The 22836-nt window shown below is 42.8% G+C and overlaps 1 protein-coding gene across 1 annotated transcript in view; it reads right to left on the reverse strand.

Annotated features, from left to right (window-relative positions):
• LOC124594466 overlaps window positions 1–22836 on the reverse strand; it is a 155699-nt gene that overhangs the window by 68724 nt on the left and 64139 nt on the right. Inside the window, exon 6 of the mRNA XM_047132845.1 lies at window positions 50–347. Within this exon, the coding sequence (XP_046988801.1) occupies window positions 50–347 (298 nt within the window). The remainder of the gene's footprint in view (window positions 1–49; window positions 348–22836) is intronic.

Here is a 22836-nt window from a genome sequence, read left to right on the forward strand (position 1 = left end):
AGGTACGGTATACGAGCGTGTTGGAGCGTTCTTGTGTGGAGTGGCGCACCTGGGAGCCGGGGCGTGAGCGGCGGCGTGCAGTTGCAGAGTTGGAACAGGCGGTGCGCGCGGCAGCTGGCGACGCAGGCGCCCCGAGAGTAGACGGGGTACAGCGCCGGCGGCCCGTCAGCGAGTTCGCCGGGCAGGCGGCAGCCGCGCCGCGCCGCGCCCATCCTACCCACGGCCGGCTCGAAGCGCGCCTCGCGCACCCGCACCATGTGAAGGTGGCGCACGCCGCGGGCCGGCACCACCGCGCGCGCCATCGTCGTCGTCAGGTGCGGCACCTCGTCCCGAGGGTGCACGAACATCTGCCATTTTTAAAAATATTGTGAAATGCCAGATACAGGAGCTTCGTGGTTCCCCTGGCCATTAAAATTGCTACACCAAGAAGAAATGCAGATGATAAACGGGTATTCATTGGACAAATATATTATACTAGAACTGACATGTGATTACATTTGCACGCAATTTGGGTGCATAGATCCTGAGAAATCAGTACCCAGAACAGCCACCTCTGGCCGTAATAACAGCCTTGATACGCCTGGGCATTGAGTCAAACAGAGCTTGGATGGCGTGTACAGGTACAGCTGCCCATCCAGATTCAACACGATACCACAGTTCATCAAGAGTAGTGACTGGCGTATTGTGACGAGCCAGTTGCTCAGCCACCATTGAACAGACGTTTTCAGTTGGTGAGAGATCTGGAGAAAGTACTGGCCAGGGCAGCAGTATCCAGAAAGCCCCGTACATGACCTGCAACATGCGGTCGTGCATTATCCTGCTGAAAAGTAGGTATTCGCAGGGATCGAATGAAGGGTAGAGCCACTGGTCGTAACACATCTGAGATGTAACGCCCACTGTTCAAAGTGCCGTAAATGCGAACAAGAGGTAACCGAGACGGGTAACCAATGGCACCCCATACCATCACGCCGGGTGATACGCCAGTATGGCGATGACGAATACACGCTTCCAATGTGTGTTCACCGCGATGTCGCCAAACACGGATGCGACCATCATGATGCTATAAACAGAACCTGGATTCATCCGAAAAAATGACGTTTTGCCATTCGTGCACCCAGGTTCATCGTTGAATACACCATCGCAGGAGCTCCTGTCTGTGACGCAGCGTCAAGGTTAACCGCAGTCATGGTCTCGGAGCTGACAGTCCATGCTGCTGCAAACGTCGTCGAACTGCTCGTGCAGATGGCTGTTGTCTTGTAAACGTCCCCATCTGTTGACTCAGGGATCGAGACGTGGCTGTACGATCCGTTACAGCCATGCGTATAAGATGCCTGTCATCTCGACTGCTACTGATACCAGGCCGTTGGAATCCAGCACGGCGTTCTGTATTACCCTCCTGAACCGACCGATTCCATATTCTGCTAACAGTCATTGGATCTCGACCAAAGCGAGCAGCAATGTCGCGATACGATAAGCCGCAATCGCGATAGGCTACAATCCGACCTTTATCAAAGTCGGAAACGTAATGGTACGCATTTCTCCTTCTTACACGAGGCATCACAACAACGTTTCACCAGGCAACGCCGGTCAACTGCTGTTTGTGTATGATAAATCGGTTGGAAACGTTCCTCATGTCAACACGTTGTAGGCGTCGCCACCGGCGTCAGCTTTGTGTGAATGCTCTGAAAAGCTAATCATTTGCATATCACAGCATCTTCTTCTTGTCGGTTAGATTTGGCGTCTGTAGCACGTCGTCTTCGTGGTGTAGCAATTTTAATGACCAGTAGTGCACACGACAGAAGACAGAGTATGGATGTCAATCACTGAGCAACAGTCACTCACAATTTCGTGAAATCTGTGTACTTCATGGTTATCTTAGTGGTCCTATATCATTTCTGCTCAGGGCCGTATTTAGGATCGAGAAATCCCTAGCCGGAAACTCTCCGCAAGTGAAAAAGAGAGATAACGAGAGGGATTTATGTGTATATGATAAATCCCTTCCCTCGGAAATGTCCTTCCCTCATACCTCTTCTGTGTTACCACATACGACGTGTCACTCATCTCGTTTGTACAGGCGAGGTGCCTAATTTCTTCCACCGCCCTGAGAGGAATGCATAAATTCTGAATGATGTTCACCAACCTGCAGTCTTCTGTACTCGTTGTCCTGTGCGTAGAAAGCAGTACGTAGGTCGTGATTCAGTTGTCTTGAAGCAGTAATAAACTGTTAGCGAAGAACTGGTATTGTATAACTAAATTTTGAATTGGTTTGTTTAAACGGGATGGCACTCGCTTTTTGTTAGAATACGAGAAACTGCACAATTATAGTCCACTTTATGACTCAAAAATAATTTGTATTCTTCACAATTTTACAGGAGTAAACAAAATAATGAAATTAATGTTTGCATGGTTACTATCAAACTAGTTCTCAGTTCCATGTCCAGAAACCAGAGATTGCTAATTAAGTTCTTAACCAATACCGACTGCTGCAGACAACATGTCTGTCCTCCGAGACTGCCCATCGAGATCTAATCTGACAGCCGAACCACGACGCTCACCATCCAAGTTAGGCGCCGACCGAAGATCTCCGAAGTGCTTCTTCTGCCTTTTCGTTTAGCGGTTGTTTGTTATTCTCCTGGTAATTAACACTATTGAAATAATGGAACGATAGCCTGCTATTGAGACATGCTTTTGTATGAAACGCAAATAAATTCACTGTTTAGTTTCTCTAATATTAATAATAGTAGTTTATCATTTTGGCGCGCTATTCCGAACACAGTAGCCAATCGCAGAGAACGATCAAAAATTCGGCGGTCTGTCTCACGATACACGTACCCGACAAGCCATCTGTCACCGGTACCTCACATCATATTACGTCATCTTCCCACTGCTGCCTTCTCAACTGCTCTAAGAAAAGCTTCTTATTGCTGATTATGATGGTTGTAAAGGCAGAAATATTACAACCTGTGGTACGAGCTCTACTAAATGGAAGTTTTGTGACAACTGTTCTGTAAAAACCTCATTTTGGAGCAACTTTAGAATTAAAGCCTGTTACGTAGCATTTAAGTATAAAACTTCACTGTTTATGATTTAATGAACTGGTATTGGAAAATGAAGACAATTTGACATCGTTAAGTTATTCGGTCTTGTTCCTCCTCGCCTTTTCCCCTTACTATGTGGGATCCGTTTTCTTATGTGGGTTTTCGCAGTCGGTCGCCGGATGCCTTCCTGGTGTCTCCACTGGCCCCGGGACGGAAGCTGTGTACCCTGTCTGTCTGCGTCTAGTGCAAATCTCATGTTAAAGTGGGAGAACGATTCCTAAATGTTTGCCTAGCGTGTTTCTGACTTGGGTACCTGCCCGGTATTCACCTAGGTGGATGTGGGAAAGCGCCTAAAAACACATACAGATGGCCAGCTCATCAGTCCTCGCCGTTTATCCGCGAGGCATGTTCAATATGTGGTATGCTCGCCTTCCCGAATTCCGGAAGCGGCATACTAACACTCTCGGCTGTCTCAGTGGATCATCAATTTATTCAATAAGATTTATTAAAATCGCTATCAACAACTGATTTTCAAAGTAAGAACAACATTTAGAGACTCATGTCGATCCAAATACCTGTCTTCCAATTTTAAAAATGGCTTATTTTAACTATAAGCAAGCATGTTTCTTAGGTGAATGCAAGATAACGGAAGGAATATAAAAGCAAACTCCACCTGTAATTAACTCAAATATAATTTTCAAGCAGTCAGCCTTAAAATAAATGTTTGAAGTATTCTTATAAGCTAAAAGCTTTCTATATTTAGTTCGTACTAACGAAGCAACTTCCAATGTAATAATAACGAAGTGACTTAAAATATCAATTTCATTATTGAGTGAAGCCATGAACGTTGAGCCTGTCTTCTAATGTGGAGATCTTAAGCCTCTGTTTGGTTAGCTTCACTTCCGAAAATGGGTATTTCCACTGTTGTACGTGATCTACATTCGTAGAGCGATCTTGATACAATGAAAGCTATCTTTCAAGTTTTATGGATCATGGTTAGGATGCAATGAGGTATGGAGCAAAATAATTTTCCCCGAAAGCGACATCATTTCATAATTGACGGTTCAGATACTCTTCCTGCCATGCTGATTTACGTATTCCGTGATGTCCCTAAATCCCTCCAGGCAAATGCCGGGATGGATCCTTCTAAAGTGCACGTCCGATTTCCTTCCCCATCTTTGTAACAAACCCAGCTTGTTACCCGCCTCCAATCACTTTGATGTCAACGGGATGTCAAATGCTAGTCTTCCTTTGTTCATTTCAAACTCCAAAATTCCGTCAAACATGTTTTGAAAAGTCTCAGTCCTTTTGGCTGATGGAGAGCAACGCATTTGACAGGATGCCACTCGTAATTTGATCATTTGAACGATTCTTTTATCAAAATGATTTGGAACGAGTCTGTTTACAGGATATGTATAGATGATTAGTGTTAACATTAATGAACACATTATTATTTTAGCTCTACTCATGCAGCTACGCTTAAAACAATTTTTTTTACTGGTCACTAATTTTTAAATAGAAACGCATCGGTGGAATAGGAGTGACCGGGAGAAATGATTTGAAAGCTTGCTTTGCTACATGTCATACATTTTATTGGGAAATGATCAAAAATTTTATTGCTGTATACTGAACTTCGCTCCGAGCCACTGATAGCTACAATAACAGAGTGAGATTTTCACTCTGCAGCGCATACTCCCGAGTTCGAGTCTTGTTCCGGCAGACAGTTTCAATCTGCCAGGAAGTTTCATATCAGCGCACACTCCGCTGCAGAGTGAAAATCTCATTCTGGTAACATCCCCCAGGGCGTCGTTAAGACATGTATCTACAATATCCTTTCTTCCAGGAGTGCGAGTTCGGCAAGTTTCGCAGAAGAGCTTCTGTGAAGTTCGGAAGGTAGGAGACGAGGTACTAGCAGAATTGAAGCTCTGCAGAGGAGTCATGAGTCGTGCTTGGGTAGCTCAGGTTGTAGAGCACTTGCCCGCGAAAGCCATAGGTCCCTAGTATGAGTCTCGGTCTGGCACACAGTTTTAATCTGCCAGGAAGTTTACGCTTCAGTAATAGGTAGAACAAGTAATTTTTCTCTCTAATGTTGTAGGTACGGAGATCACTGTTCTTCTCAAGTAATTATGGAGTATTTATGACGAATTTCATTAGCGAATATATGTATTGTGACGGTACAGTTAAATTACCCAGATTCGTGAAGAGGAACCTACATGACGTCAGTCGGTGAACACGACATATTGTCTTTACTGTTCACTTTTCCGCAATCAGTACTTTCTAAGTGACGAGTTAACCGAGTAAAATATTGCATAGGACATTACTGAGTAGAAATAACAAAGTACGTCAAGAGATTAGTTGGTTTCTTTCCAGGGTTAGCAATTACATGAACAGCAATAGTCGCTTAATTATTTGAGAAGCCAGTGATACCATTCTTCCAGTTCAGCTTTTCATCGATGTGTACACCCAAAAATTTGAATCATTCTACCTATTTGCTGACTTTTGCTCGTGTGCTACTTCAACTGTTGATATGGCTCTGTTTGTTGAATACACTGTTTTTTTTTTTTTTTTCAAAATTTAGGGAGAGTTCATTTTCTGACACCCACTTGGAAAATTCGTTGGAAAATATAATTTACAATCTCTTACGTTGCCTTCTCCCTCCTTGGATTTATTATAACTCTGGTACATCTACATTTATACTCCACAAGCCACCCAGCAGTGTGTGGCGGAGGGCACTTTGCGTGCCACTGTCGTTACCTCCCTTTCCTGTCCCACTCGCGTATGGTTTGCGGTAAGAACGACTGCCGGAAAGCCTCTGTGCGCGCTCGAATCTCTCTAATTTTTTATTCGTGATCTCCTCGGGAGGTATAAGTAGGGGGAAGCAATATATTCGATACCTCATCCAGAAACGCACCCTCTCGAAACCTGGACAGCAAGCTACACCGCGATGCAGAGCGCCTCTCTTGCAAAGTCTGCCACTTGAGTTTGCTAAACATCTCCGTAACGCTATAACGCTTACCAAATAACCCTGTGACGAAACGCGCCGCTCTGCTTTGGATCTTCTCTATCTCCTCCGTCAACCCGACCTGATACGGATCCCACACTGATGAGCAATACTCAAGTATAGGTCGAACGAATGTTTTGTGAGCCACCTCCTTTGTTGATGGACTACATTTTCTAAGGACTCTCCCAATGAATCTCAACCTGATACCCGCCTTACCAACAATTAATTTTATATGATCATTCCACTTCAAATCGTTCCTCACGCATACTCCCAGATATTTTACAGAAGTAACTGCTACCAGTGTTTGTTCCACTATCATATAATCATACAACAAAGGATCCTTCTTTCTATGTATTCGCAATATATTACATTTGTCTATGTTAAGGGTCAGTTGTCACTTCCTGCACCAAGTGCCTATCCGCTGCAGATCTTCCTGCATTTCACTGCAATTTTCTAATGCTGCAACTTCTCTGTAAAGTACAGCATCATCCGCGAAAAGCCGCATGGAACTTCCGACACTATCTACTAGGTATGAAAAAAGTGTGAAAAAAGTACCAGATCTGCTTGTTGAATGTTATGTGATAGGTCATTCACATACGACGAAGCACGAGGTTTCAGAGTTTAATGCTGCGTTAATAACTATGACAACATATAGTTCAGACGTGGAAAATTCAGAAAAAGTATGTTTAAAATTGAAAGATGGTGTCAACTGCGTTCTGGATGTGTAAGTCCCAGGTAAAACAATAAAACTCTGCAAAGACTCACGCTGGTTTAATGATACGATTCGCAAAATGTTGCGAAAACAGGAACTAATACATTATCGCTGCGAAAGATGTTACAGGGGAACTGATAGACAAGAGGCAATGAAGCATAATAGGAACTTCCACATACGGGACACGGTGCATTATAAGACTGATCGCTGACGATACGATTGTGTACAGGGAAGTACCGTAATTGACAATATTCATAACGAATTGGCAATAAATATATGGTAATGAGTATAACAAAGAGAAGGACAAAGAACCGTATAGCGTCTTATTAGAAGATTAATGGTGAGTATTTTGAGCATGTTACATCGTGTAAATATTTAGGGGTAACGCTAAGAAGCAGTATGAAATTGGACGGTCACCTAAAATCGGTGTTAGAGAAGGCGAATGCGAGATTTAAATTTGTTGGAAGTGTTATGAGGAAGTACTGTAAAAGGAAGTCCCACACAAGACACTAGTGCGACCAATTCTAACTACTTTTGCAGTTTTGGGAGTCCCTATCAAGAAGAATTGACAACGGACATCCATCGAATTCAGAGACTCGCCGCTTGGATCATAGTACTTTGGTCCAGACAACGCAAAAGGCCAACAGAATTGCTCTGGGTACTTAAACCTGAAATAATTTTAGAACTCATAATTGGAACGTCAGCGATTTTATATCGTAATCTAAAAAACAAAAAAAAAATAGAAACGACAGGTGTTTCTTGCACTCACATCGGCTCCACGCATTGACTTATCGCGTCACCAGTGGAGACATTACTGGTCTGAAGACACTGTATGTACTACTGAAAGCCGGCCGCGGTGGCTGAGCGCTTCTAGGCGCTTCAGTACGGAACCGCGCGACTGCTACTGTCGCAGGTTCGAATCCTGCCTCGGGCACGAATATGTGTGATGTCCTTAGGTTAGTTAAGTTTAAGTAGTTCCAGGGGACTGATGACCTCAGATGTTAAGTCATAGTGCTCAGAGCCATACTACTGAAATCGGTTACCATACCATAGGAATAAATGGCATTTGTGATCTAGACTGGTATTTTTTTTACTTAAACGATGAATCCTTGAAGAAAAGGTGTTATAGTTTTTACGACAACCTTTCACGTTAATTTAGACAACATGTAATTTGAAAACGACTTATACTGTCCCCAAAATATACCTCGCGTATGGATATCGAAGAAAAGATGCTAGATGTTGGGGCGCGTAAGGATTCTTATAGACAGTCTTTGTTCCCTCGCTCAGTACCTGAATGAAATAGGAAAGAACGTTGATAATGTTGGTACAATACACCCTCCATCATGTTCTATAAAGTGGCTGGTGGAGTATCTGTGCAGATAGAGGTTATTACATTCTTCTTGAAGTCTACGGATATTTCATTGCCTCATGTATCTTGCATACCACGTGGAATAGTTTCGTCATGGCTCGCTCCCCTAAGAATCTCAATAATTCTGATGGAAACCCGTTTACTCGAAGGGCGTTGGTTCCACCTAGGTCTTGATAGAAGACAGATATAAAATGTGGTGCTGGTCTTCTTACTGAAAAGGCAGCTAGTGGAATGTCTGTAAACACAATGATGTTTCAAAGAAAACGGATCAGCGTAATGAATTTTGGCAAGACTCAAATTATAATTCAATAATTATCATAGGACTCCACAAGCTATAAAAAATATTCAGACAATGAAATAAAAGCACTTAAAGAAGTTAAGTCTTTGGGATTAACGTAGATCACCCTCTGCATAGAATTAAATGCGCATTGTTTCGGCTATATTACCTATATTATAGGTGACTTGATGAGGAAATTAATTCATTCTGATCATTTATATTCACTAAACAAACACAAAATACTCGACATATAGGGATAATATTTTCAAAATGTAGAATCGTATTATAGGAATTATTCATGGTGGTCAGAAATAGTCTGAAAAACTTGTAAGGGAGTTGCATGACAGGTTGTACTGAGAAATAACTGTAAAAAAAATTAATATGTTGCGTCATTTTCGGGTTAATTAGCATCGAAGTTAGCCATCAGTCCGTTGCTCGTGTAAATTCAGGCTGCCCGAAACATACAATTAGTATAAGTTGTTCTCATAGCGTAGCCGATAGTCCACTAGACTGCTCAGCCTTTGGCTCCGGTTTGATCCTTACTATTGTCCCATGGACAACTTTTGTGTCGCTCTCTTTCTCGGTTTTAGGAAATCGGACGAGGAGCACGTTTGGCGATACCGTCTCTGGCGGGCCTCTTGAATTTTCCGCTGCTGATGCTATGAAATCCACCGTCCTGCACACGCCAGTCTGAGTTAGAGACGAACATCCTGACAATCGGTGTCCGCATCCCCGACACGATTGCAGAGGGAATGTTTTCGTTGTCTGTCCGTTTCATCCTGTTCAACCTTCCGATGGCCGGATTCCAAGCTGTGCTTGACAGCAAGTCGCCTTCTTTATTGAGGGTGTTGTCAGATACTTTTATGACACTGACCCAGACACCATTTCTAAGATGTGATAGCTGTCTTGTCCTATACAATTCGGTGTTACGTTTTTCCGAGCATGTTCTGCTACAATACCTTCAGTACAGGTGATGGCTTGCCGTTAAGCCGAGCCTGGGACCTGGTCACCGGAATGTTGAAGCGGATGCGGCAGACGTGCGACGAAAACATTGCCTTATTCGGCTCTTGACAGGACACCAGCGACGTCAAGGAGACAGCACGACTGTTTTACGGGCACAAGCAACAATCACAGGAGAGTCATCACTTGATGCTGGCCGAGGGCCACTCCTCCGAAATTTCATGTATATTTACTCACTTGACAGACCTGGAAGCTCGAGAAAATGTTATAAATTAATGTCACAGTGACACTCTGCATTTGTTCAAGGACTGAACTGTTGCAAACAAAACCTAAATCAAGCTGAGTGTGGCTTTTTGTGGTTTCCCACACTCGTTTAGGCATACGCTGGGCTGAATCTCCGCCTCATAAAATACTAAGTACGATCACACACAGAAATTTTCAGATTTAGATGGCCCGAACGACTTTCCCCTTAGCTAACTGACGAGTATGGCTCTAGGAATGGCATCCGGCTGCAACGTTACATAAAATAAATTTGCGAAATCCTGAGTACATCGTCGATCCAACTAGCGTGGATAAAAGACGGACAGGCAGAACTGCTTGTAGGACAGTATAGCAGTACTGTTAAACGCTATGTTGTGTACAGTAAAGGCAGTCATTGATTTAAAACTGTATCATTAAAGTCCTAGAGCCCGTGACAAAAAACTGCAACTATTTTATGCGACTTGGTGTTTCATTGTGTCGTTATTGGCTCTGAGCACTATGGGACTCAACTGCTGAGGTCATTAGTCCCCTAGAGCTTAGAACTACTTAAACCTAACTAACCTAAGGACATCACACACATCCATGCCCGAGGCAGGATTCGAACCTGCGACCGTAGCGGTCTTGCAGTTTCAGACTGCAGCGCCTTTAACCGCACGGCCACTTCGGCCGGCTGTGTCGTTATTGACGACTTAGCAAGAAAAGCGCATTATTGTAAAGCCTGGGGTGTGCGACCCCCACGCACTTTCAAACATGTGCGGAAACTACCTTATACTAGCTAAAACTTTTTTATGCGTTATTAGCAATGTGAATTGTTACTAGAAAGAGTCAGTAAGTACCTAAATGGTGCGACTCTGTGTTGCAACTCGTCCCTTGGTTTTATTTATACTAAGCTGAACTATTGGATTAGCACTTTTGGGAGCATCCATGTAATCAGGGGTTTTACTGACATGCTGTATTCTTATTTTTTAATCGTATGCACGCAGCGGTGAACATTTGGGGCTGGGTGAAATAGTGTGCTGAGCACAAAGCTGGGTTACATTCCCAAATGAAAGTACATTGCGCAACCAAATTAAAGGTCACTTTTTCGAAAGCTCGCAACTGCCTCCTGTTACGACGCATAAGTTTGAAATTTATCTCAAAGGTGCCTATAACCTTCTTCTGTAATGGTGGACAAGCGTGGCACCCCGCGACGCCACCTTCGGGCTCAGCGACGCTTCACACAAGATGTCGACACATGCGAAAAAAAAAAACAACCGCAGCTCGGAAGTTCAGGTAAGATGTAAGGTCAGTTAATGAGGTCACATTGGCATCAACGTCACTACAATTCTGTCCAACCTCACGGTGGACGTGTCACACGATGAGAAGGTCGTCGCAGCCCCTCTTATCCGTATTTCATCCATTCTTTTGACGTCTCTGCGATTGAGGTCAAAACCGCGATACCCAGCGCGGTTTTCTAATGGGTGGCCGAGGAAAACAATTGAGACACATCGCAATTCAGAATCGAAAAGGCTCAAGGGGCGGCACAAAAGGCGTCAATGATACAACCCCTTTCCCTGAGTCGTTGTTTCACAAATGTTTTGCAGTCGAAAACGACAGTTAATAGAGCAATTAGCAACGAGAAAATGTTCTTGACAACCTTTGACGCTATAAGGACATTGTGGGACTGCATCCTCACTGAACGTGATCGTACCCCTTTGGAGTGCAGCGTGTCCGCAATTTTGCACTTGTGTACAGGTTGGGACCACTATGGACCGTTCAAAATCATTCGAGTAAATTTGAACATGATCTGAAGCAGCAAAGGGTACTTGCTGTCAACTCTCCTGTGTCCGCCCCCGGTAGCAGAATGGTGGGCGCGACAGAGTGTCAATCCTAAGGGTCCGGGTTCGATTCCCGGCTGGGTCGGAGATTTTCTTCGCTCAGGGACTGGGTGTTGTGTTGTTCTAATCGTCATCATTTCATCCCCATCGACGCGCAAGTCGCCGAAGTGGCGTCCAATCGAAAGACTTGCACCCGGCGAACGGTCTACCCGACGAGAGGTCCTAGCCACACGACACTTATATTTAACTCTCCTGTGACATGATCACGCGGGAGTGCAACATTAACAAGTGCGTGAATAGAACAGCAATAGGTCCCTCTAAGACGCCCAGCTCGGCAACACCCTAGGTGCCCTCACGAAACTTTGTTGAGCATTTTAGAAATGTACCTTCAGAAATTTCGACACCAAATGAGCAGGCAAACTGGACAGTCAGCAACGTTGGAAGTGAAAATGTGTGTGCAATGTACGTCACACCCACGTTTTATTGCTTTTTCTTACAATTCTTTTTATTTATACAGGGTGTCTGGGATAAACATATAATGATATAAAATGTAATACCTTGAAAAATAACTGAAATATTTTTGACGGTATGCATTAATTGCGTGATTGTTTACTGTGCCGAAAGTGTGGAATGTAGCATTGTTCGAGAAACAGACGAAATCGAGGAATGCCATTCTTTCATTCGTTGTCTCCGCCAATGCCTTCTGTCGTGGCCTGTCCTTTGGCTTGATTTTGTGACGAAGCTGCAGTTTGTACGCCTGTAGGCGCAAAATTTAATGGACGACATCGTGTACTGTCGAACGAGGTGACTGTAACTGCATACTTACTTGTCTGATTGACTTACGAGGGCTCCGCAGTATGGACGTCAGGATTAATTCAACAGTAGCCTCTGGGATTGCGTGCTTGGCGTGGTGGCCCGACGTCGAAAGCAAACTCCCGATTTCCCCGAACCGCTTGTCCCATTTCGTTATTGTTACGTACATGGAAACAGCTTCAGTTGGTCGCAGTCCATACTCACTCCGAAAACGACGTTGTACCACTGTAACAGACTTTAGCTCCGCGAGGCAATGCTCACAGAATTACTTTTGCTGCAGAGTCGACATTGCTACTGTCGCGTGCTTACGTGAACAAAGCAGTTCACGCGGTACTAACTGCCGCAAGCAAACACAGGAAACATTTTAAAATGCCATATTTGTAGATTCAAATCGCCAACAAATATCTCAGTTACGTCTGAATTATTACGTTTTATATTATTATATGTTCAACCCGGATATCCAGTGTAGCACTTTTTTTTCAAATTTGATTGTTTAAAATATTTATAATAGTAAACAAACGTGTATTATTAATATAATTTTATTTTTTGGTATTTACAATGCAATTTTGTTACCATCAATAACATGCATTACAGTGAATACCATACAATGAATATTTTTTGAATTCGAAACCAAGTATACAGACTAGTTTCGACGCAGGAATATAGCAGCATATTAGAGCAGCTGTTCTCTCGTATTTTGATCTCACTTTTCCTGTTCTCATCCCTCACAGCAATGATTCCCACTATTTGTAGAACGGTCGGTCCTTTCATGACAGCTTTGGCTATAGTCATCCGTACAGACTCAAAAACGTACAATTTTAAAAGTACTGACGCTTGTTTCAAAATTATAGCCAAGAATGTTGATACCTTTAATTTTCCACCCTGCCAGAAAGAACCCAACAAACAAATCGAAAGAGCTTGATGTATCACCTGTGTATATAGAATTGCTAATATGATAATACCGACACGTGAATTATCTTTAAATAACGGATGGCTAGAAGTTGGTAATTTACATGAATGCTATTGGTTCGATGGGGACAGACGAGAGCAAATGGATGAGAGCGACTAATAATTACACATTTTAAGGACGTTCGAAAAACTGTTTATTTATTGCGAAAAGTACTGTTATAGCTTTTATGATGTAAAAATACTATGCGAATAAAAAACTTACAATAACAAACAATAGAACACAGACGCGACGTCCATTGCGCTCACTTTTTCTATTATATAATATTTTTTATATTAATGTGATGAGACTGGAAGAAAATGACAAAGATTTCAAGTGTGTAAAACGGTTGTACCATATACACTGATGAGCCAAACATTATGGTCACTTGCTGAACAGCTTGTTTGTCCGTCTTTGGAACGAAATACGTCACCGAGTCTGCGTATCAGGGAACTGACAGTTTCTCGGTAGGTTTGTGGAGCTATGTGGCATTATATATCTACGTACGGGTCATGTAATTCGTGTAAACAGCTGGCCGCTGATTGACGTACGTGCTTATGGTGGCCGATAGCGATTCAGATGGGTTCCGTAGGATTTACATCAGGCGAATTTCGTCACCGAGACATCAAAGTGAGGTCACTATAATGTTCCTCAGACAACTGTAGCGCGGTTCTGGCTCCGAGACACGGACAATTACACTGCTGAGACATGACAGCCCCTTAGGGCTGAACGGGTACAGGTTGTCCACAGCTGTTAACGTGTGTTCGATTGCTATCACAGGTGCCATGCAAGCGCAGGAGAATAGAATGTCCCCTATAGCTATACTGCTCCCACCAGCCTACGTCCGTGGCGCACTGCACGTTTCGAGCCGCCGTTCACCTCGATGACGGTCTTTGTGAAGACGACCATCGACTTACTGTGGCAAAAATGTGATTCATCCGAAGAGACGACACGTTTCCATCGATCGACGGTAGAAACCCTATGGTCTGCTGCCCACTGCAATGGTAATTGACGTCGTCATTCGGTCAACATGTGGACACGTAGGGGTGGTCTGCTGCGAAGCTACATGTGCAACGATGTACAACGAACGGTGTGCTCCGAAAGACTTGGACGTGCACCAGCATTGTGCTCTTTCGGCAGAGATACCACAGATTAGCATCTATCCTCCTTTACAGAACAGACAAGCCTCCGAACCCCACGTTCTTTGAAGAGTCGTGGATGTCCAACCATTTAGCGCCTAGTGGTAGTTTCACTGTCTTTCTGTCTCTTTCCTTAGATGCTCACCACGGTAGCAAGTGAATATTCGACCAGCTTCGCCGTTTTTTGAAGATACTCGTTTTTATTATTAAAGTATTAAGTAACCTGCTCCTTGTCAGGAGTCGCTTATCTCAATGGATATCCCCATTTACAGCTCATATCTTCACTAAAGTGATCCCCCGTCCGGGCCTGCTCCGCTTACATACTTCTGTGATCGCGTCACGTGCCCACAACGGCACCAGGTGGCATCCAACGTCGCTTACCAGTGTACGTTTTTGACACCTTTGAAACGTTTCGCCGGCCGCGGTGGTCTCGCGGTTCTAGGCGCTCAGTCCGGAACCGCGCGACTGCTACGGTCGCAGGTTCGAATCCTGCCTCGGGCATGGATGTGTGTGATGTCCTTAGGTTAGTTAGGTTTAATTAGTTGTAAGTTCTAGGGGATTGATGACTTAAGATGTTAAGTCCCATAGTGCTCAGAGCCATTTGAACCATTTTTTTTGAAACGTTTCTAACGGTGTTAGTCCTAGTCAGATTCTTGCAGACTTTTTGTGTTAACGATTTCATCTTCTTCTTCTTCTTCTAGTGTTCAAATCTGAGGTTGGTTTGCAGCAGAGCTACAGTCCTCTCTTCTGTCTGCATTCATCTTCATTTCCACGTATGTGTTACATCCAATATCATTCATGATCTGTTGCATGCATGATATCTTTGCTCGCTCCCTCCGATTCCTTCCCTCAATAGCTCCTTCTGCTATTGTTCCAATGATGTTATTGTGTCGTAGGATGTGCATTACAGGTTTGTCTCTTCTTGCTTCAATGTTCCTCCATAGAGATCTAGTTTCCTGTACTCTTATAAGCACCATTTATTACTTTGTCTTACCAGCTGATCTTCATCATCCTTTTATAGCACCACATCTCCAGGGCCTCTAGCCTTCTTCTTTCTTCTCCTCCAATTGTCCAAGCTTCACATCCGTATAGGGCTACACTCCAAACGAAAGCTTCCTTATTTTAAGACTGATGTTCTTGCTGGTGAGTAAGTTCCTCCTCCGATTAAATGCAATTTTGACCTTTAATATTCTGCTCGCAATTTCTTTCCGGCTTCTACCATCCCTTGTGATTTTGCTTCCCAGGTAAGTAAATTCCTCTATCACTTCCAATTCTCGTTCTCCAAGGCTCATACTCTCCTCCTGTACTGCAAACCATCACTGAGCCATGGTACAGTTCGCGTTGGTGCTGTTTATAGGTTTCAGCCTTCTCTTGGAGGCCAGACGGTATCGTTTAGTTGGCGTGGTTGCGGTTGTTTGTCTTCTTCTCGTGTTGACTGGTGCCACTCGGTTTCGCAAGCGTGTCCTGTCCGCTAGTGGCATGCAGTAATTGTTGCCCTATCTTTGGGGCGACGTCGTTGTTTTTCCGGGTTGTGTGAGTGTGCGAGTTCGGTTGGGGACTCAGGAGGAGCCAGGTCCGCGCAGTGAGAACACACTGGGACCACTGGCGGCACGCATGGACTACCGGATGGAAGGGCTGTGGTCACGACGGTGCACGACCTCGTCGTAAACCGGATCCAACAAGCTTTAAGGTGAGTGCATTTTAATACAAGTAGAGAAACCTCCACTACTGTGATGTCTCGCGATTCTCCAGTGACTTGGGTTCGTGTTGCTGCTCGTAGTGTCGCCGAGGCGAAGAGCAGCGAGTGGAATGCTTGGAGAAGGTGGATCTGATTAGCTCTCCTCGACTTCGTATTACTATTTACTCCGTTCAAATTGTTAGATTTGTTAAGTTCAACCAGTCGTAATTTTTGTTGGGTGGTTCCCTTAACGCCCCAGTTACCTGCCCTGGGGGTAAGTGTATGTAACGGCAGTGTACGTTTTCTCGCCTTGCCGCTGCTGTCCGGTAAGGCTCGTAGTTTTGATTGTAGGCCGGTTGGTGATTCTTCTACTCTGGTGGTAGTGGTTCCTTTCCGTTCTGGGCGCTTTAAACACAGTTCTCTGGGAACATAGTACAGACTGCCGGTTCCAGCTTTGGCATATTGTTCCATCGTTGAATTTGGTTTATCGGACGTCAGGTAGCTTCAGCAAGATTATCATTAGTCATTCGTTAGACTGCCACTAGTCCGAGTTACCATCTTGTGAAGTGAATGCAACTCTTGGCTGCCTAGCTCATCGCTCGCGGAAGTGTCTGTTGCCGGACCTTCTCAGAGGTCGATTCATGGAGCACCGTCTGTGGCCCCTTGGTTCTTGTAAGACATGTGTGTTCTAAAAGGAGGTTTGATGGCCAGTAGTTCAGTGTAACACTTCTTCAGGCCACGCCTTCTGCGGGTATAGTCTGCCTTTAAGGAACTTATGTACTGGTCCTCGTGTTTTATTATTGTGTTATTTATTACAACACCTTGTAACGCCTACATTAAAGGTTATATTTGTCTAGTTCTGGTCGCCTTGTGGAATAAATCTAGCAGTGTAATGTTCAGCGGATGTTAAGGGCTGTGTTACAAAGTTTACTGTCATCTTAGTTCACCCGTTTGGTGATCAGTTGCTTGTTTTTTAATTAACCTTTGCTATTGTATTTGCTATTTTACAGCAGGCTTCTTAATTTTTATATTATTGCCATTCCTGGCGTGTAAGGCCTTCAGCCGTGATTATGGTCACTTGCCTTAAAATTCTAATTTGGTATTTATATTTACGCAATAAGCCTTTAAAACCTTATTAACTGCCATTACTGGCGTCTGATGCCTTCTGCTGTGTTTGTGGCGACTTGCCTTTAACATTTCAATACCTAATTTTTAAGTTGGAGCGAGTTTTAAACAATTCTTAATTTGTTGCCATTTCTGGCTTGTAAGGCCTTCTGCCCAGATCACAGTGGCTTGCTTTTAAAACATTATCTGCTCTGTTTGTATTTAATTGTGATTTGCTAAATTGTAACTCACAGAAAACACTGTTATTTACAGAGTTGTTTACTCCTACATTAATAACGTGTGGCATTTTTATTTATTGTTGAGTCTGGAATTACTGGTTTAAAGTAAATTCTAACCGTAAAAGCCAACCAATAGTAACTGATTACGGTCCCGTCCACAATCGTAACCGAATCCTGCCTTCCCTTGACTACCAGGTTTCAATCACTTTAGTCATTTTCTTGTTTATTCTCATTCCATACTGATTGCATAGAATCCTTTCCGTTGTTCTGGGGACATCCTCTAGACCTTCTTTTGTCTCCGTGCCGATAGCAATATCATCTGCATAACGTAGCATGTCTATCTTCTGTCCATTAATTTTGATCACCAATCTTGCCAGATAACGGTATCAAAGGACTTTTCCAGGTCTACAAAGGCAATATAAGTTGGATTATTTTTCTGTAATTGCTTTTCGATAAGGAGTCTCAGTGCCAGAATCGCTTCTCTTGTTCCCAATCCCCTTCTGAAACCAACCTGATTTTCACTCAGCATATCCTCCACCTTCTCTTCAATTCTCTTCAGAACTATTTTTATGAGAATTTTTGATGCATGTGATATTAGGCTTAAAGCTCGGTACTGTTCACATTTTGTAGCTGCTGCCTTTTTTGGTATAAGAACAATGATGCATTTCTGGACGTCTGTCGGTATCTCACCTGTGTTATAGAGGGACCTAATAAATTAAAGCGGCATCGTTTTCATGCTGTCACCAGCATTCTTTATTAGTTCTGCAGGGGTATCATCAATACCTGTCACTTTGTTGTCCCGTAGTTCTTTTAGAGCTTTGTCAAATTCTTCTTGCAGAATGTCATCTCCCTTGCCATCTTCGTCTACTCGCTTTTCTCTTCCTATTATTTCCTCCGAAATAGGTGTTCCGACATACAACTCCTATATGTATTCTTCCCATCTTTTCACAATGTCTGCACCTAACAGCATTTTCCCCTCTTTATTTTCTATTGTGCCTGAGAGTGTTGTTTTACGTTTGTTAAAAAATTGATTTGCTGTTCTGTAGGCTAAATCAGTCCTTCCGTTTTGCATATTTTCCTTCACTTCCCTGCACATTTCCTCAAGAAAATTTTCTTTCGCTTTCCAAGCTTCTCTATTGACTAAATTCCTTAGTCTTCTGTATTCAGCTTTTCCTAATTCATCAGATGCGTTTTTGTATAATCTGTTTTCTATAAGCTCAATAATATCTGCTGTAATCTATTGCCTCTTGTTTTTGGGTTTAATTTTTCCAACTATCTTTTCTACTGCTTAGTATGTACGGATTTAATTTGATCCCAGTCTTCATTTACTTCGCCATGTTGGAAATTTTTAGGTAGGTTGACTGTTTCTTGCGCATAGCGCTTTACCAGCACCTCAGTTTTCAGTTTTTCTAGTTCCCATTTAAGTTTTACTGGCTTCTTAAAACATTTGTATCTGAATGAATTTTTCATCAGGACCAGGTTATGGTCACTGCCTATCTTGTAGATGGATAGCTCCTGCAATCTTTTACCTGGTTCCTAAAACGTGCTTCCACTAAAATGTAATCAAAGTGTTGTCTCCTCAGGTCTACAGGGGACTTCCATGTGTATCTTCTTCGTTTGTGATGTTGGAAAAGTGTGGTTGCAACAACTAATTGGTGCCTCGAGCAGAACTTGATTAGTCGGTCTCCTCTTTCATTTCTTCCTCCAAGTCCATATTTTTCAACAATTCCTTCCTCCGGTTCTCCACCAACAACCGCATTACAGTCCTCCATGGTAATCAGGTTTTCATCTCCCTTAACATTTATCATCGCATTAATTATTTCTTCGTATATTTTGTCAACAACTGCATGTTCTTCTTTGGATGTTGGCATGTGTATTTGTATTATCACAGTATCAAAAAAAAAAAAAAAAATGGTTCAAATGGCTCTGAGCACTATGGGACTTAACATCTATGGTCATCAGTCCCCTAGAACTTAGAACTACTTAAACCTAACTAACCTAAGGACATCACACAACACCCAGTCATCACGTATCACAGTATCCTTTGGTTTGGTTTCAAGTATGACTAGTATTATTCGAGAGCTATATTGCACATGTCCCTTGAAACGTGGAACATAGTCTTTCCTCAAAATTATTCCAACTCCTCCCATTCCTGGTCTATCTTGGTTAGTTCCGGTGTGAATGACTGTATTCTTCAGAGCATAAATCACCTCGTTGGGGCCATCTTATCTCCGAGATGCCTAGGATATCGATTTCCAGTCGTTACATTTCAAGTTTTAGATTTTCTAGCTTTATATTGTGAATAATGCATAAAATAGTTTTAGCTAGTATAAGTTTCCCGACGTATTTTAAAGTGCGTAGGCATCACGCGTCCCAGAATACAGACTTTAAGAAAAAGTCCTTTTCTCGATTAAGCCGTTAATAACGACACGTTAAAACACTAAGAAGTAAAAAAAGTTGCGCTTTCTTGCCACTGGATACTGGGCTAGTATGACTTTTATTGTGACTGAATGTAGTCGTAATGCTAGTCAGGCAGAGCTATATCCTTACAAAGACGCACCTTCTGCACGGATGTTTTCTCATCTTGTTCTGGCGCTACAGGAAACACGAAAACTCAAGCAACACAATCGCCTAGGATTTAATATAGGAACCGCCAAAATTACTGTTCTCATTTCTGTTGGAATGATTTCACACGAGAGTGCACGACGGCTTTAGCAGAAGACTGCAAATTTTAAAACCAGTGTACATTGCATTTAAAGACGTCATCATCTGCTCCATCTTATTATGTGCATTTACACCAAGAATTGCATGCGAATGCGTTCGAGAATCGTATACTACAGTTCTGTCGGTGGCCATAGCAGTGAATCGTCGTCCGTGAGAACTTCTATTCCGATTTTTAAAATATTTTTTTTTTATCGTTGTATGTTCCTTCTCAAGCAAACGACAGATAAGTACAAGGAATATGCATTACTGTTCCAGCGAAAATCCACATTGGCTTAGATGGGTGGAATATCTGCATCAATGGAGAGATAATGTCTGATGACGGGTGCTTGTTACTTCAGTTATTGGCCTTTATTTCATCAACAGTAACCTAACTGACAGGTAGACGCCATCTTTCTCGTGATCTCTTTCTCATCTTCTGGAAGAAGTGACGCTAAGATTCGAGATGCTTACGTGGTACCAGTGCGATGGATATCCAACACGTAATGCCTTGCAGTTGTATCGTGTTCGTAGCCGAAGGTATCCAGCCACATAGATTGGTCGTGGGGGAGCGGACGATTGGTCTGCTCGGTCTCCAGACTTTACTCCTCTGGACTTTTTTCTGTGGGAATGCATGAAAAACTTTCTCTGTCGAAACATTCCAGCTATTCCAGATAACATAAAGGAACGTAATTCATTTCAGCAGGCAACATTGGAAACAGCGATGAATTCCTTCAATGTGTCCGTGTTCATGGTCACTACTTTGAGCACCTGTGACTGCTCTACCCCTTTTTTGCCCACAAAATATTACGGTAGTACAGAATGATATTAAATATTCTATTTTTTGTTTCTTATTAATTTGAATGTTGTGCTTACGCGCATACGGAAGACGTTTTGAGTAGCTTTTGAGGAGAGGAATAAATTGCCGAATAAAAAATATAGGGTGTAGTTTAAAAGTGACCTACTGCTGTTCATATATTCGTGACGAACAAAGAGACAATGAAAGAAATCATAATGATTAATGTGGCCCTTGTAGTTATTTATTTGATATGATTTTTTATTGTTCTTCTGAACCAGAAGTTATCTGCGGTTTTCAAGGTACATGGGACACCCTTGCACATCCCAATGCAAAGGAGCGCTGTCACTGACACTGTTAACGATGGAAATGTCATAAACTATAATCCTCTGTAAGGTTTCGACTGTCAAGTTATCATAGAATTTCCGGTTTCGTGTAGTACGCAAACGATGGTGTTGACACAATTAACAATTCCAATATTTGCTGTGGAGCTGACGCTCACGGGCTGGTTGGGAAATGTGTACACTGGAATATCCAAACACTTTTGTGCTGTTCATCAGGAAATTTCATGTTTCTGTTAATGATTATGTAATTAGCTCTCGAAAATACCAGAAACAAGTGTAAGGCTCTTGTAGCAAGTTTGATCAAAATTTCTTTCGCTTACCCGTGGGTAATATACTTATGTCTGTAATCACTAATGAAAATAAAATGTTGTGTGAATCAGGATAAACAGTCGTCAAAGCCGCAGTATGGGGTATTATCTTCCTAATATAAGCACATAAAATAGACTGAGGTGAAAAATTCACGTACAGACACATACACACATATTTTATAACGCGTCATTCACGGATGTAACAATACTGGTATCTATGCCAAATTCTGTTGCAGTCTTTATTCTTTGCTTAGCGCAAACTGCATCCTTGTGTATTGGAGACAGTAGTTGCGATCCCGTGCGATTTTCCGTTCCTCGAATGAATTGTGTCACTTTATAGCCTCAAATTAAATTCGAGATGTTCGTAGAAAGAAATATTATTTTCTTCAAGCTGCTATAGTCACATTTTTCAGTGAGAACAAAGCGATTTCGCTAAAATCTGTATCATGTGAAAAATAAACTCCTTAGTCTTAAGACTCCTCAGATCAGCCAGCTTGGCAGTACTACAAGGAAGCAGGTAAATGAGACGCTTTCCCAACACACATACACACACACACACACACACACACACACACACAAACGTATCCAAGTTTAGAAGTGACAACGACTATTTCGTTCTGCCTTATAAAGAAAGGAATGTTACATGTTTAAGCAATTTAAAATCCAAGTGCAGACTGAGGGTGTAAGAAGTATGTTTAATCACGAGTGAATTACATGCATAATTAATGGGCAGATAAAATTCATAGGCACTTTTATCGTTATAAGTAACTTTTCCAGCAGTTCTGAAGCGACCAACGAATTCTCAAGATAAAGAACAACTGGATGAGAGCCCGCATCTCGTGGTCGTGCGGTAGCGTTCTCGCTTCCCACGCCCGGGTTCCCGGGTCGATTCCCGGCGGGGTCAGGGATTTTCTCTACCTCGTGATGGCTGGGTGTTGTGTGCTGTCCTTAGGTTAGTTAGGTTTAAGTAGTTCTAAGTTCTAGGGGACTTATGACCACAGCAGTTGAGTCCCATAGTGCTCAGAGCCATTTGAACCATTTGAACTGGATGAGAACTTCAGGTTAGTTTTTCTTTTCCAGACACCACGATGCAAGGCCTTTCTCGGGAAAGCTAACAGTGGCTTTAACTGGTTATGAATGTCTATGTTCATTATACCTTTGACATTTGACTCATTGATCATATTTCGCTAGCTTATGCGCGGCTTTCCTGACTGTGTGCAGACAAGCGCAGAGATTTCCATACCCTTTGTCTTCTCAACTGTATTTTCAATGAACAATGTCCTTCATAGCTGAACAACATGGTAGAAACGACTGTCCCCATCAGAGCGTAATAC

Source organism: Schistocerca americana, chromosome 1, assembly GCF_021461395.2.
Source record: "Schistocerca americana isolate TAMUIC-IGC-003095 chromosome 1, iqSchAmer2.1, whole genome shotgun sequence".
NCBI classification, from domain to species: domain Eukaryota; kingdom Metazoa; phylum Arthropoda; class Insecta; order Orthoptera; family Acrididae; genus Schistocerca; species Schistocerca americana.